The sequence below is a fragment of the Carcharodon carcharias genome, chromosome 20 (genome assembly GCF_017639515.1).
Source record: "Carcharodon carcharias isolate sCarCar2 chromosome 20, sCarCar2.pri, whole genome shotgun sequence".
NCBI classification, from domain to species: Eukaryota; Metazoa; Chordata; class Chondrichthyes; order Lamniformes; family Lamnidae; genus Carcharodon; species Carcharodon carcharias.
The window spans coordinates 73,840,960-73,854,439 of NC_054486.1; the positions used below are offsets into that span (position 1 = coordinate 73,840,960).

Here is a 13,480-nt window from a genome sequence, read left to right on the forward strand (position 1 = left end):
GTCATTGTAATTTCTTTCAACACATTAAGGGGGCTGTGAAAAAGTATTGTAGAGTGCGCACCGCACACAGCAAACCTCAGGCAGTGATGGTCACTGCTGAAACTTTTGCACCACTTCTGTAAACATGTTAATGCTGCCCTCAAGATATTTATTTTTAGTCGTTTGGTAGTACAGAAATTGAGTATTGCTGAAAAAAATGTCGAAGCTTTTCGTCTGCACTCATCAGGACACTTCGCAAGAATATAGACTTGACTTCACAGCCATTGACTAACCCATTCCTCAGGATAATGCCTTGACCAATCAGGGTCAAGCTGCCTGGTTTAAATTTCAAACAAGGTTTGGCAGTTAACTGACAGTCGCCATCATTGGTGCATTCCCCATGGCAATGCCTCTACCACTCAGAGTCCACTTGCCAACCAACCAGCATTTTCTTCACATACAGTATAAATTGTTGTTTTCCGCTTATATTGGTAGTCTTGCGAAGTGTCCAGATGAGTGCAAGACGAAAAGCTTCATGTCTCTTTTCCACAATATTTATTTTTCCTTGACTGATTCGGTAGGCTAGTTATGTGCTTTTTGTAGTACAGAAGCTTGGAAGGCATCAGTTTCCACACAAGATTAAATTATCTCTATTTGTACTTGACATTATGAACCCTTAATTTTGTTTAAGCCAGATATATATGCAGCTTTTAATGTTTTGATTGACACAGCATTAACAAGTAAAGAGGGCACTCAGTAGTGCATGTATCTCCACTGCGCTGTGTTAACTCAAAGTTATTACAATTACGGAGCTCTTCCTTGAGGCTTTTCACTGCCTGGTTGATGCCCTGTAGCTGCAAAACTGAATAAAGAAATCTTTTTATTAAGAGATTCCATCTCACTGAGGAGGTTTCATGCTAATCCACATCCAACAACCTGCTCTGAAAATTCTGCTCACATTTTGACAGCTGTGACAAATTCTACCACAGCAGCTGAGTCAATCCACAACATTCTAAAACAATCAACATTCCACAACATCTGGAAAAAAAAGTCAATTCACCCTATCTCTCAATGTTAACAGATCCTTTGCAAAATTCCAGGATCTGGATCTACATCTTTGCCAAAAGCTAATCAGTTCTCCTTGGGCCTTACCCTATGTGTATACCAAGTTTCATTGAAATCCATCTATTAGTTTTTGAGATATGCTGTTTACAGACAAACAGACTAACAAACAGGGATGTATCTCCATCCTGTAACTACATCTAATTCCATATATCCACCTTACTGCAGGAACAATCTAAACTTTCAAGCTCCTTGTTCAAAATAGTAAATGCCAGTAGTGTTAAAATTAGATATATCACTTATTAACTTTTGACTGGAACTTAGAAGCAGTGTTTCATGTTGTACTAAGACTAGATGCAATCAGACTTAAAATTGTAATGTTCTTATTGTTAGTGTGGAAAATAAGTATTTTTTAAAATCTCTGCGTAAGTTGTATGAGTACAACCAAGGCCAAGATGGTCAGTAAGATAACTAACTTTCAGCTGTTCCCTTAACATTCAGAAAGTCACTGTCACCTAACAAAGTTCAATCCTTAGGTAAACATGTACTCCTTTCATAGTGGTCAATTTTACTTATCATGATGGATTTTCTACAAACTTTCCTTTTTGTATTTGTCATTTTGCACATCTTAACAATTCATACTCTCCTTCCTATGCCATTTTAACTTTTACTTTTCTCATTGTTTGGCAGCAGCTTTAGACCTACGATACCGATAACATTTTTAGTGAAGTTCATTGTTTACTTAACAGCAGTGTAAGCCAGAGTGGAATTTTAAAATTCTGGTTAGGCTGTAAACAAGTTGCTTCAAACAAGTTACTTGGCTTTTATTCTTAAATAAGTCGCTGACTTTTGATCACTGTTATTTGTGTTGGTTGCTCCAAAGCTTAGATACAAAGACTTAATGTGCTGCTAAAGACTTTGGCCCAGAATTTTCAGTTGTAATGATTGTGAAACTGTTGGTGTTGGCCTTCATTACCGTGCAAAATTGACAGCAACTTCTGTCATCCACATATGTACAGTTAAACGCAGAAATCCTGAAGCTGCTGCCAGTGACACCTTCCTCCTCCACAGGGTGCATTGACGCAGTCTTCACAGATGCAGCGAACACAGATTCAGAGAATTGCTATGAACTTCTAACCATTTGCATAGTATTCTTGCTGCAAAACCATTGAAAATGTTAAACCTTGTTGAATGAGGTGTAACTGCTTTTTAGCAAAATACTAAAACATATTAGTGCTGAGCAACCTCTCTGGCTCTAACTCTAGATATGGAATCCTATTAACACAAGATGAAATTGGGTGCCCTTTCCTCTGTGCTCCCAATATTAATAACTGCTGCTGAAATCTGCCTGTGAGTGTGCTTTACTTGTGCACGTTTCTGTTGTTAATGTACCTCGGTATTTGTCCTAATGAATTTAGTTTGCAATACAGTTGCAATTGGAGTTGAACATTGACTAGAAAATAATCTCTGACTACTACTAAATATGGAGCAAAATAGGGCAAATACATGTAACCATGCGTAGTTTTTCTTTACAGTCTTGTAGGAATAAACTTTCAGTCTGAAAATACAACTGCATATTTTTCAAAGATTTGCTGAAACCTGGACTAAGCTGAATAAACCATTCCTGAAAGAATGATAGAATGGTTACAACACTGAAAGAGGCTATTCAGCCCATTGAGTCCATGCCGGCTTTCTACAAGAGCAATTTATTTGGTCCTATTCCCTGCTCCCTCCCCAAGGCCTGCAAATGTTTTTCTTCAGTTACTTATACAATTTCCTTTAAATGCCATGATTGAATTTGCCGCCTCCACCTCTCAGGCAGTGCATTCCAGATTCTAACCACTTGCTGCGTAAAAATGGCTTATGTTGCCGTTGATTCTTTTCCAATGACTTTAGTTCTGAACCATTTTGTCGATGGGAATAATTTTCTCCATCTACTCCATCTAGACCCTTCATAATTTTGAATACTCTATCAAATCTCCTCTCAACCTCTTCTCTAAAGGGGACAACCCCAAATTCTCCAATCTATCCACGTAACTGAAATCTCCTATCCATGGGACAAGTCATGTTAGTCTTTCCTGCACCCTCTCTAAAGCCATCACATCCTTACTAAATTGCGGTGTCTAATTTATGGCTGAACCAGAGTTTCATAAAGGAACATCTTTACGCACAAGGATAAAACTTTGATGGGTGAATATGCTGCAACTGCACTGCTGAAGTAACACTTCGTGCAATAAGTACACATTTGTAGATACTTGAGCCGTGAATTTTAACTATGCTTACCCAGCAAGAATGTGCATGAGCGGGGTAAACATTAGGCCAAGTCAATTCTCCAGCTTGAGGTTGCTCTATTCTCCCTAGCTATCAGGAGAGATTGGAAAGGCTAGGGTTGTTTTCCTTAGAACAGAGGAGGCTAAGGGGTGTCTTAATTGAGGTGTACAAAATTGAGGGGCCTAGATAAGGTAGACAGGAAAGATTTGTTTCTGCTAGCTGAGGGGTCAATAACTAGGGGGGCATAGATTTAAAGTGATTGGTAGATGGATTAGAGGAGACATGGGGATAAACTTTTTCACCCAGAGAGTGGTGGGTGCCTGGAACTCACTGCCTAAGTTAGTGGCTGAAATGCTCAACTCATTTTAAAGGTACCTGGATCTGCATCTGAAGTGCTGTAACCTACAAGGCTACTGACCAAGTGCTGGAAAGTGGGATTAAAATGAGTGGCTAGTTTCTTTTTTCTCTTTTTGGCCAGCACAGTCATGATGGACTGAATTGCCTCTTTCTGCACCATAACTGATCATTGTTCCTTTGTTTTATGCAAAATCTTCTCACTGATCTAAAAAGGAAATTGTTTGTCTTGATACATATTTGTCGATATGGTGACATATAGTTTTTTTTTATAGATAATAGTCTGTAACACAATCTAGCTAGAAAATGTAATTTTGTGAAGTGGTATAATTTTAGCCAAGTAACTGCAATCTTTGCGCAAGGACAATAAATATTAACATGTCAATGTTTTTTTTTTACTTGAATGCCTTCTTATTGAAGTTATGGCAACATATGTAACTCAGTAAGAGCTTCATATTCTGAGGAACATCTTTATTTTAATAGGAAATTTGATTTGTATCAATCCATTTTCACACATTCAAAAGCTGTAGAACATCATATTGTTCATAAATGTTTGTAACGGCAAAGCTTAATGGAACTAGCAGATTTAGGGTCATAAAAAGGAAGCCAATTTTGTGGAATCATGTAAGTGGCTGACTGGAATCAAACTGAGGCCAAAAAAAGCAGGCTACCAATAAAATAGATAAAATCTGTGATATTTTGTATTTTTTTTTATTCATTCACGGGATGTGGGCTTCGCTGGCTGGGCCTGCATTTATTTCCCATCCCTAGTTGCCCTTGTTCAGAGATATTTAAGAGTCAACCACATTGGTGTGAGTTATCTGGAGTCACAGTTAGGCCAGGCCAGACCAGACCAGACCAGGTAAGGACAGCAGATTTCCTTCCCTAAAGGACATTTGTGAACCAGATGGGTTTTTATAACAATTGAATTGTATTGATTTTTACTGAATTCAAACCCAGGTCCCCAGAGCATTACCCTGGGTCTCCTCATTAGCTTTTCCAAAAGGCAAACTGTGAGAATCTGATTTGATCTTTGCTCGGTGATGGAGGAGCTGGCACATCAGTGCAAAAGCCAAGGCTGAAGCATTTGCAAACATTTACAGCCAGAAGTACCAAGTGGATGATACATCCCTTCCTTCTCCTGAGATCCCCACCATCATGTCTTTGGTTAGTTCAATTCACTTCATGTGATATCAAGAAACAACTGAAGGATACTGGATGCAGCAAAAGCTATGGGTCCTGACAACATCCCAGCTGTGGTACGGAAGGCTTATGCTCCAGAACTAGCCATACTCATAGCCAAGCTGTCTTATACTGTTACAACATGGGCATCTACCCGGCAATGTGGAAAATTGTTTGTGGGACTGTCTTGTGCACACATTAGCTGCTGCATTTCCTACATTAAAACAGTGATCACACTTCAAAAATACTTAATTGGCTGTAAACTGCTTTTGTACACCCCAAGGTTGAGTGGCACAATAAAGAAGATATTTTAATTATTTAAATCCCTCCATTCCGTCTGTGTATTCATATATGCTTGAAAAATAGCTCCTTAATGCACATGATGCAAAACAATAGACCGAAGGGTGTTACAACATTTTATACAAATCATGTTTAGTAAATGGCAAAATAAACAAGAAAGTACTAGTGCCATTGGTGTTGCAAGCCAATACCACCTCTTAGAGGAGCGCATAATCCCTCAAATTGTTGTATGGCTGCCTAGCAAGGATTTAAGTTTTTGGCTGTGAATGTGTATCATACTTATATACAATCTACTCCTAAATTACCACTTCATTGTGTTGTTATCATTGTCTAATTGGAATTAAAAATACTTTGAATTATCAAGAGCAGACAGCAGAGCAGTGACTAGGCCCCAGCCTGACGTATCCCTAAAACTATTTGGTGGAGTTTGTGAGAATGACACGACATTGACTCTTGCTCCGACCTTTTCCTGATCCGCCTCTTGCCGCCTTTCCCTCACCTTTAGTAAGACACACGTGCACACATTTGGGAATTGTAACCACAAGCTCATGTTCCATCGGCTGTGTTTTTACATTATTTTCGTTGAAAAGAATGCTCATCTATGGTCAGAGATTTATCTTAATGGAAGATCTAATATAAAATTGGGTTTGGAATTTTTTTCCAATTTAATTTGTTAAAGTACATCATTATAATTGTTCAGTAATATCTATTAAGCCTTGGTCGATTCATAAATACTGCCTTTTAAAGCTGTGAAAGCACTTCCAGAATTTAACATTCATGCTGCTCGTTATAGAAATATAGGGCTGGATTTTCATGCCTCCGTTTGTGTTGGAATGGAGGCTGGGAGGATTTAAAAATTGGGAGTGAGACCCAAATGCATGATTCCTGCAACTGTTCCCGTTGTATGGGATTTTTATGGCCCCGAGATAAGGGTGCGGACAGTAAGTCCGCATGTAGTAATCCCACTCTTGTCTACTCCATTGTGGGAGTGGGTATTTTAGAACCACCTCCACCGCTATTTCCATGGAGTTTGCCCTGGTATATTAGGAGTCATGGTTCATAGCACCTCAGAGGAACTGTGAACCATGGGAGAACCTAGCATGGAGTCAGGTAAGTTCAAAAGGTCTTGCCAACTTCCAATGTAATGACTAGATGCTGTATGATAAGTTAAATATGATTATATTGCACTAATTAATGATGGTGATTTGTTCAGAAAAGGTAAATGACTATTAAACTGACCAGCATTGTGAAAGCATTTGGATGCATTAGAGTATTTTATCCGGAGAATCAAGTGCTCTTCTGCATGCGGCAGTATTGAAATTAAGATTTTAATTTGTCATTTGGACCCTGTGCTTTGATTTTTACATTGATTTAAAGTCCAGGCATCAATTGAGCCTTTGAAGTGGATGAACAAATGCCTGACTTCAATTAAAAATGAATTGGCTGAGCCTTTGAAAAAAATGGAGATGACCATCTACTCATGAAACTTAAAAGACACTATTATATTGACCTCTGGAGGGTTTGTTTGTTCAGTTGTGCAATGAGTGTTTAGCTGAGTGCCACTAATGGATTTAGCTCAGCAGGATTGTTTACATAGCTGTGAAGGGGATTGTGTGCTTTGTTTTATGGTTTTATGAGCAGATAATAGGATTAAAGTGTTTTGAAGAGGCTTTTGAATGATTGTTTATTTTGGCAGTTTCATGAGCATTTCAAAGACTTCCCAGTGCTATTATAGGGTTCATGAATTCTGTCCATAGTGGATCTGGGATGAGGCGGTATAGTGAGGCTTGGGGAGATTGGTTGAGGGAAAGTGTGGAGGTGTTAACAGGTGAGGTATAGGGTGCCTAACATATTTTCAGAACCTGGCTGATGTCCAGTCAATGGAGATGGACCTTCTAACCTACTGGCCTCAGGATCCACCTCCCTCCATTCCTGCCTCGGGCCTGCCTCCAGAGGCAATGGCTCCGGCTCCAGCCTGCCGCAATCACCCCACCATGAAAATAGTGTGAGCAGACACTGCTAGGCAGGAGGCGGGGATCATGACTTCGGGAAACGGGTTGACTTGTGATTCTTGCCTATCGAATGAAAATCTGAGCTATAGAGTAGAATCATAAAATCCCTACAGTACAGAAGGAGCCATTCAGCCTTTCAAGCCTCTGCCGGCTTTCTGCAAAGAGCAGTTTAGCTAATCCCACTGTCCTGCCCTTTTCCCATAGTCCTGCAATTTCTTTTCCCTTTCAATGAACTGCAGCTAATTTCATAATCTTAAAAACATAGAGGTCAGATGATTTAAAATAACTAACATTCTTTGTTTTGCAGAAAATAATACTTAGCTTGGAATAGTGGAATTTTGAGCATTTTTGGTCTAATTTTCCAAAGTTTCAGGAAAAGTTATAATTTGAAATAAATGTTCGATGTATATAACTACTCTCATTCCATCATTTTTTAACTTTACAGCGAAACCATTCACCTCTACTGTAAAGGAACTGAGGCTACACCGAGATGACTTTGAAATGTTGAAAGTCATTGGCAGAGGGGCGTTTGGTGAGGTGAGCATTCACACACATAATTTCTTCCAGAATTCAAATGCTCCTTGAAATACTGATATGTTTTACAAGTCGCCTTAGGCAATGATACACCATGTACAGTAAAGCAATTGGCTATTGTCTGGAAAAAACTGATTGCAGCCTTTGCCTTTTTAGTTGAATGTTATATACAGTCTGAAATATTGATTGGTGTCATCAAAAGATACTCTCGCTAGTGGTTTGGGCATTTAACCTTTCATTGTTTTTCTATACATCTAATCCCCCTTTAGAGGCAGACTCTTAGCACCAGTTCTCAACAAGCTTAGTTAATTTATGGTAACTACTTGGAATATTCTCTGGACCAGATTGTGGACTTAAAGAAGGTTGCATAAGCCATCCTTTGTAACCCCACTCCTCCACAATTTTGAGATATGTGATGTCCCAATGCCCAATTTTAGCCTTCAAAAAAAACTGCATTTATACAATTGACGCTGTATTAGACCATGTAAACTTAGTTAAGCTGAACAGGAAGTGAATTCACTTTCAAGCCTAATTTACCAGATTGGATAACTGTAAAAATCCAAAAGATTATTGAAATTTCAAGATTTAAAATGGAATAAGAAAACACAGTTGTATGAAGAAATAGTTTTTTTTAGTAAAACTTTTCACTTCCAATTTATTTGTTCTGGAATTAGGTAAGAACCATTTCTCAGCAGAACTGGCTTAAGTTCAGTATCCTTTAATGTAATGCTGATTTCCTGAAAAGAAGTGGAATTTGCTGGTTCATTCCTCAGGGCAATGCCTCGACCAATCAAAGTTAAGCTGCCTGGTTTAGAATTTCAAACAATGCTTGGTAGTTAACTGTCAGTCACCATTACCTGGTGCATCCCCCATGGCAATGCCTCTACCAATCAGAGTCCACTTGCCAAACATTTCCTTCCTTCCCTCCCTCCTCCTAGAGTATAAAGTTGTTGCTTCCCTTGACATTGATATGCTTGCAATTGTCCTGATGAGTGCAAGATGAAAAGCTTTGTCAAAATGTATTTTGTCAGCAATACTCAAGCTAAACAGTTTTTAAAAAAAAAATCAATCTCATCACAGTGGGGGTCTATGGAATATTTTTAAATGTTTTTGTTTAAATTGCATATCTGCATGCTATTCACTTAAAGGCACAACAGTCATCCAAGTAGGTGAAAACAGATATACTGTACATTGCCAACAATCCAGAGGAATTGTGAAGTCTCTAAGTTGGAACCATGCACCATTATTTTAACGAGAGATTTTTCAAATGTATTGTAATTTATTAAGGGTGTAATTTAAAAATGTTGACCACTAGTAACTGCTTCAATCAAAATTGCTTTAATGGTCTAAAGTTGCTTGTATATAACTATGTATAGAAAAACATTCAATTACACACCAAACCAAATTATGAAGTTCTTTCTCATAGTTGAATGAGGCAGATCTTGTGTACCTATATAAGAATATCTTTTGTAAATGCCCAGAGAATTTCAAATTTGATATCCTATACATGGATAGAAAAAAATCATATAAGATTTTGTCCAATGTATGAACTCTAAGTACGAAAGAACAGTGAACGTGGAGTGTAGTTTCACCAGGTGAGATTAGGGCACAGTACTGCAATTTTTTTTACTGCATTGTGACTTTCATTTATTTGATTCCTATATTCAGTATTAAGAACTTACTTAGTGTGATGTCTGTTAGTTGGTTGGAACCAGTAACAGTTTAATTAGTTAATAGCTGCTGTGATTAGTTGTTCATTGGCTCTTTCCTCCAGTGCCACTCCCTTGTGTTAATTAATGGATTCCCAGCCAGGGTAAGAGAGATTACCAAGCAAGTGATTTTTTTTATATAAAAGTGAAGCAGCAGAAGTTGTAGTTTTGGAAATAGAATTGAGATTGTGCAAAAACATGAGGTGACAAAAGAGCAAGGATAGTAATGGCAGGAGTACTTCAACAGTTACAAGCTAGACGGTATAGTATTGGTAAGGATGTTATATATGCAGCTGAAGAGATGATGTTACAGTGAAAGAGCTCTGATTTTTGGGCCGGGTGGTCTCCATTGGCTTCACCTGAACATGGTTGTGACCAGTGTCTTTTCTATGAGAATGACTAGTGCTGTGGGAGTGAGTATAAAGTAATAAAACAGAGGGGAGGGGAGAAAGCAGAAGGAACGCAAAGGCTGTACAAAAGTCACAGAAGGGATTAAAACAATTAAGATTGTCGTACAGGCATTTTACTTAAGTAAAAGTATTATGAATAAAATATATAAAATGCAAATTGTAATTGGGGGTTATAATATGTCATTAATAAATAGGGAGCTTAGGCCAAGAGCTAAGCATTCTTGGTTATAAAATTTTTGGAGGGACTGAACAGGATAAAAGGGTGGAGAGTGACAGTAATAAAAACAGTCACTTGGTGGAGGAGTGACACTGTTGCTCTGAGATTTCATTACAGCAGCAAAATGCAAGGATTATATAAGGGTGGTAGAAAGCCAAATATGGCTAGAATTAATGAAGGAGGAACTGTTATTCATGGGAGAATATTATAGACCGCTAAACAATAAAGAGATGGAAGAAGAGGAATCATAGAATGATGTGGCAGTGAAGGAGACCATTTGGTCCATCACATCAGTGTCAGAACTATCCGGCTAGTTTCATTTCTCTGCTCTTTTCTCTGCAGCCCGATAAATGTTTTTCCCTCAAATATTTACTCAATTCTCTTCTGACTGTTATTGAATCTACTTCCACCACCTTTTCAGGAAATGCAATCAAGATTGCAGCAACGTGCTGTGTTTTAAACAAAAATTTCCTCATGTCACATCTGGTTCTTTTCAAAGCTCCTCTTGGAACAGAGGTAGTTAAGGTGAACAACCTCCACTTCTCTAGTCTCTCCATATAACTGAAATCACTCATCCTTGATACATTTTAATGCATCTCTTCTATACTCTGCTCAAGACCTTGACACCTTTTCTAAAGTGTAGTGCCCAGATTTAAGCTGAGACTTAACCGGTGTTTAATAAATATCTAACAAAACTCCCTTTCTTTTGTACTCTCTGTCTCTACTTATAAAGACAAGGATCCTGTATTTTTTTTAAAAATTATCTTCTCAATATGTTCTGCCATCTTTAAAGATTTGTGTACCTACTCCCCAAAGGCTATCTCTTTGTGCGTGTCTGTTTTAAAATTGTCATTTAGTTCATATTGCCACTTCTCATTACCTCTTCCTACCAAAATATCACTTCAAATTTCTCTGCATTAAATTTCATCTGCCCATTTGCCTGTCTGTATCCGCCTAAAGTCTTTCACTAGCTCCCTCACTGTTTACTATATTCTGATATGCAAACCTTAACATTCAAACCAGGAGACCAATCCTGGTTTAATGAGGACTATAGGAGAGCATGCCAGGAGCAGCACGAGGCATACTTAAAAATGAGGTGCCAACCTGATTAAGTTTGTAGTGGGCCAGGGAAGGGTTACAAAAGAAAGAGAGAGAACAATTAGACAGGATACAATGGATGAGGAGTTAGTACTAAAAAAAATAGCAGAATTCAAAATGGAAAAGGCAACGATTTGTAAGATAAGTGGAAAATAAGATAAACAATAAAAGGTGCAGCAAACAAGAAGAATAGAGAGAAAGTGAAAATAAAATATCTAAAGAACAAAGTAGGAAGTTAAAGAAAACAAGCGTATGGATGGAGGGAGGAAGGACAGGGAACAAGTGGACAAGAATGGAATGCATCTATAGGAGAGAACGTAGAAAAACAAAGCAGTTTTTTAAAAATGTAACCGGGTGTGGTGAGGACTTTTTCTGTTGCATAGGATGTGAGTAAGTGACAGCAAGCGGATGCACAGATGTAGTTTACTCGAGATGTGATGGAAGAGCTTTGTGACTCACTGCGGCATTGGCTTAGGGGCTGTGGTGGATCCACTCTTAGGACACCTCTGTGCACGTAAGTGGGCCAGGAAGGAAGCCAGGCCCTGAGCTGAAATTCTGGATACAGTCTCGCTGGCAGTGGGGTTCAGATCCTGGCCTGCGAAGACCCAATAATACAATAAAGCTGCTGCAAAAAACAATTGAAGCAAAGCATTTATTTAAGCAGATGGATAATATTAATTGTCAAAATGCATCTATGAGGAAAAGGATAAATTAGTCCAGAGGGTTGGTTTTTGTTAAAGTAGTTCAACATATGTTTGATGATGTATCTTTGTCATTTTATAAAAGGCCATTCTAATTTTCTAACGAGGAAGAAGGCTTTAAATTTCCAATTTTGCCAATTGCACTAACATTGTTATTGGGATTCTGTGGTTTATAAAAGAGAGACAAAGTACAAAGGAAGGAAGCTATGATGGACCTTTATAAAATACCAGTTTGGCACCAATTGGAGTTTTTTTTCCAATCCTGGGAACTGCACTTAAGGAAAGATGTGAAAGTGCTGGCGAGGGTGCAGAAACAATTTGAGAATGATTCCAGAGATGAGGCACTCAGTTGACATGGATAGATTGGAGAAGCTGGGGTTGTTCTTAGAGAAAAGAAGGTTGACAGGAGATTTGATTGATGTGCTCAAAATCACGAGGGTTGAAAACAGAGTAGATGGAGAGAAACTGTTCCCATTGTGCTTCATAAAATGATATAAACCCTGAGATTGGATTAAAGATTCATGGTTTAGACTCATAGACTCATAGATGTTTACAGCACGGAAGGAGGCCATTCAGCCCATCCTGTCCACGTTGGTCAACAATAATCTGACTACACTAATCCCATTTTCCAGCGCTTGGCCCATAGCTCTGGAGGCTATGGCAACGCAAGTGAATATCTAAATAATACTTAACTGTTATAAGAGTTTCTGACTTAACCACCCTTTTCAGGTAGTGAGTTCCAGACTGCCACCACCCTCTGGGTGAAAAAATTTCTCCTCAACTCCTCTCCTAGCCTTCTACCTCTTACCTTAAATCTATGCCCCCTGGTTATTGACCCCTCTACTAATGGAAAAAGTGCCTTCCTATCTACCCTACCTATGTCCCTCATAATCTTATACACCTCTATCAGGTCCCCTTTCAACCTTCGCTGCTCCAAGGAAAACAACCCCAGCCTATTCAATTTTTCCTCATAGCTCAGACCCTCTAGCCCAGGCAGCATCCTGGTAAATCTGCTCTGCACCCCCTCCAGTGTAATCACTTCCTACAGTTAAGTGACCAGAACTGCACGCAGCACTCCATTTGTGGCCTAATTTCAGCATAACTTCCTTGCTCTTGTATTCTATGCATTGGCTAACGAAGACAAGTATCCCATATGCCACCTTAACCACCTTATCTATCTGCCCTGCTACCTTCAGGGATCTGTGGATATGCACACCAAGGTGCCTCTGATCTTCAGTACCTTCTAGGGTCCTACCATTCATAGTGTAATCCCTTGCCTTGTTAGCCCTCCCCAAGTACATTACCTCACACTTTTCTGGGTTGAATTCCATTTACCACTGTTCTGCCCACCTGACCAGTTATTGATATCCTCCTGCAATTTACGGCTATCTTCCTCACTATTTACCACTCTACCAATTTTCATATTACCCGCGAACTTCTTGAGCATACCCCCTATATTTAAGTCCAAATCATTTAAGTACACCGCAAACATCAAGGGCCCCAGCACTAAGCCCTGCGAAACCCCATTGGAAACAGACTTCCAGTCACAGAAACATCCCTCTACCATCACCCTCTGTTTCCTGCCTCTCAGCCAATTTTTTATCCAATGTGTCACTTTGCCTTGGATCCCATGGGCTCTTACTTTCTTGAC

The 13,480-nt window shown here is 38.9% G+C and overlaps 1 protein-coding gene across 3 annotated transcripts in view; it reads left to right on the plus strand.

Annotated features, from left to right (window-relative positions):
• The window catches only part of cdc42bpb (CDC42 binding protein kinase beta (DMPK-like)), a 195,715-nt gene that overhangs the window by 75,958 nt on the left and 106,277 nt on the right, over positions 1 to 13,480 (plus strand). For all 3 annotated transcript variants that reach the window (XM_041214419.1, XM_041214418.1, XM_041214420.1), the window contains exon 2: positions 7,606 to 7,697. In XM_041214419.1, coding sequence (XP_041070353.1) covers positions 7,606 to 7,697 — 92 coding nt within the window. The remainder of the gene's footprint in view (positions 1 to 7,605; positions 7,698 to 13,480) is intronic.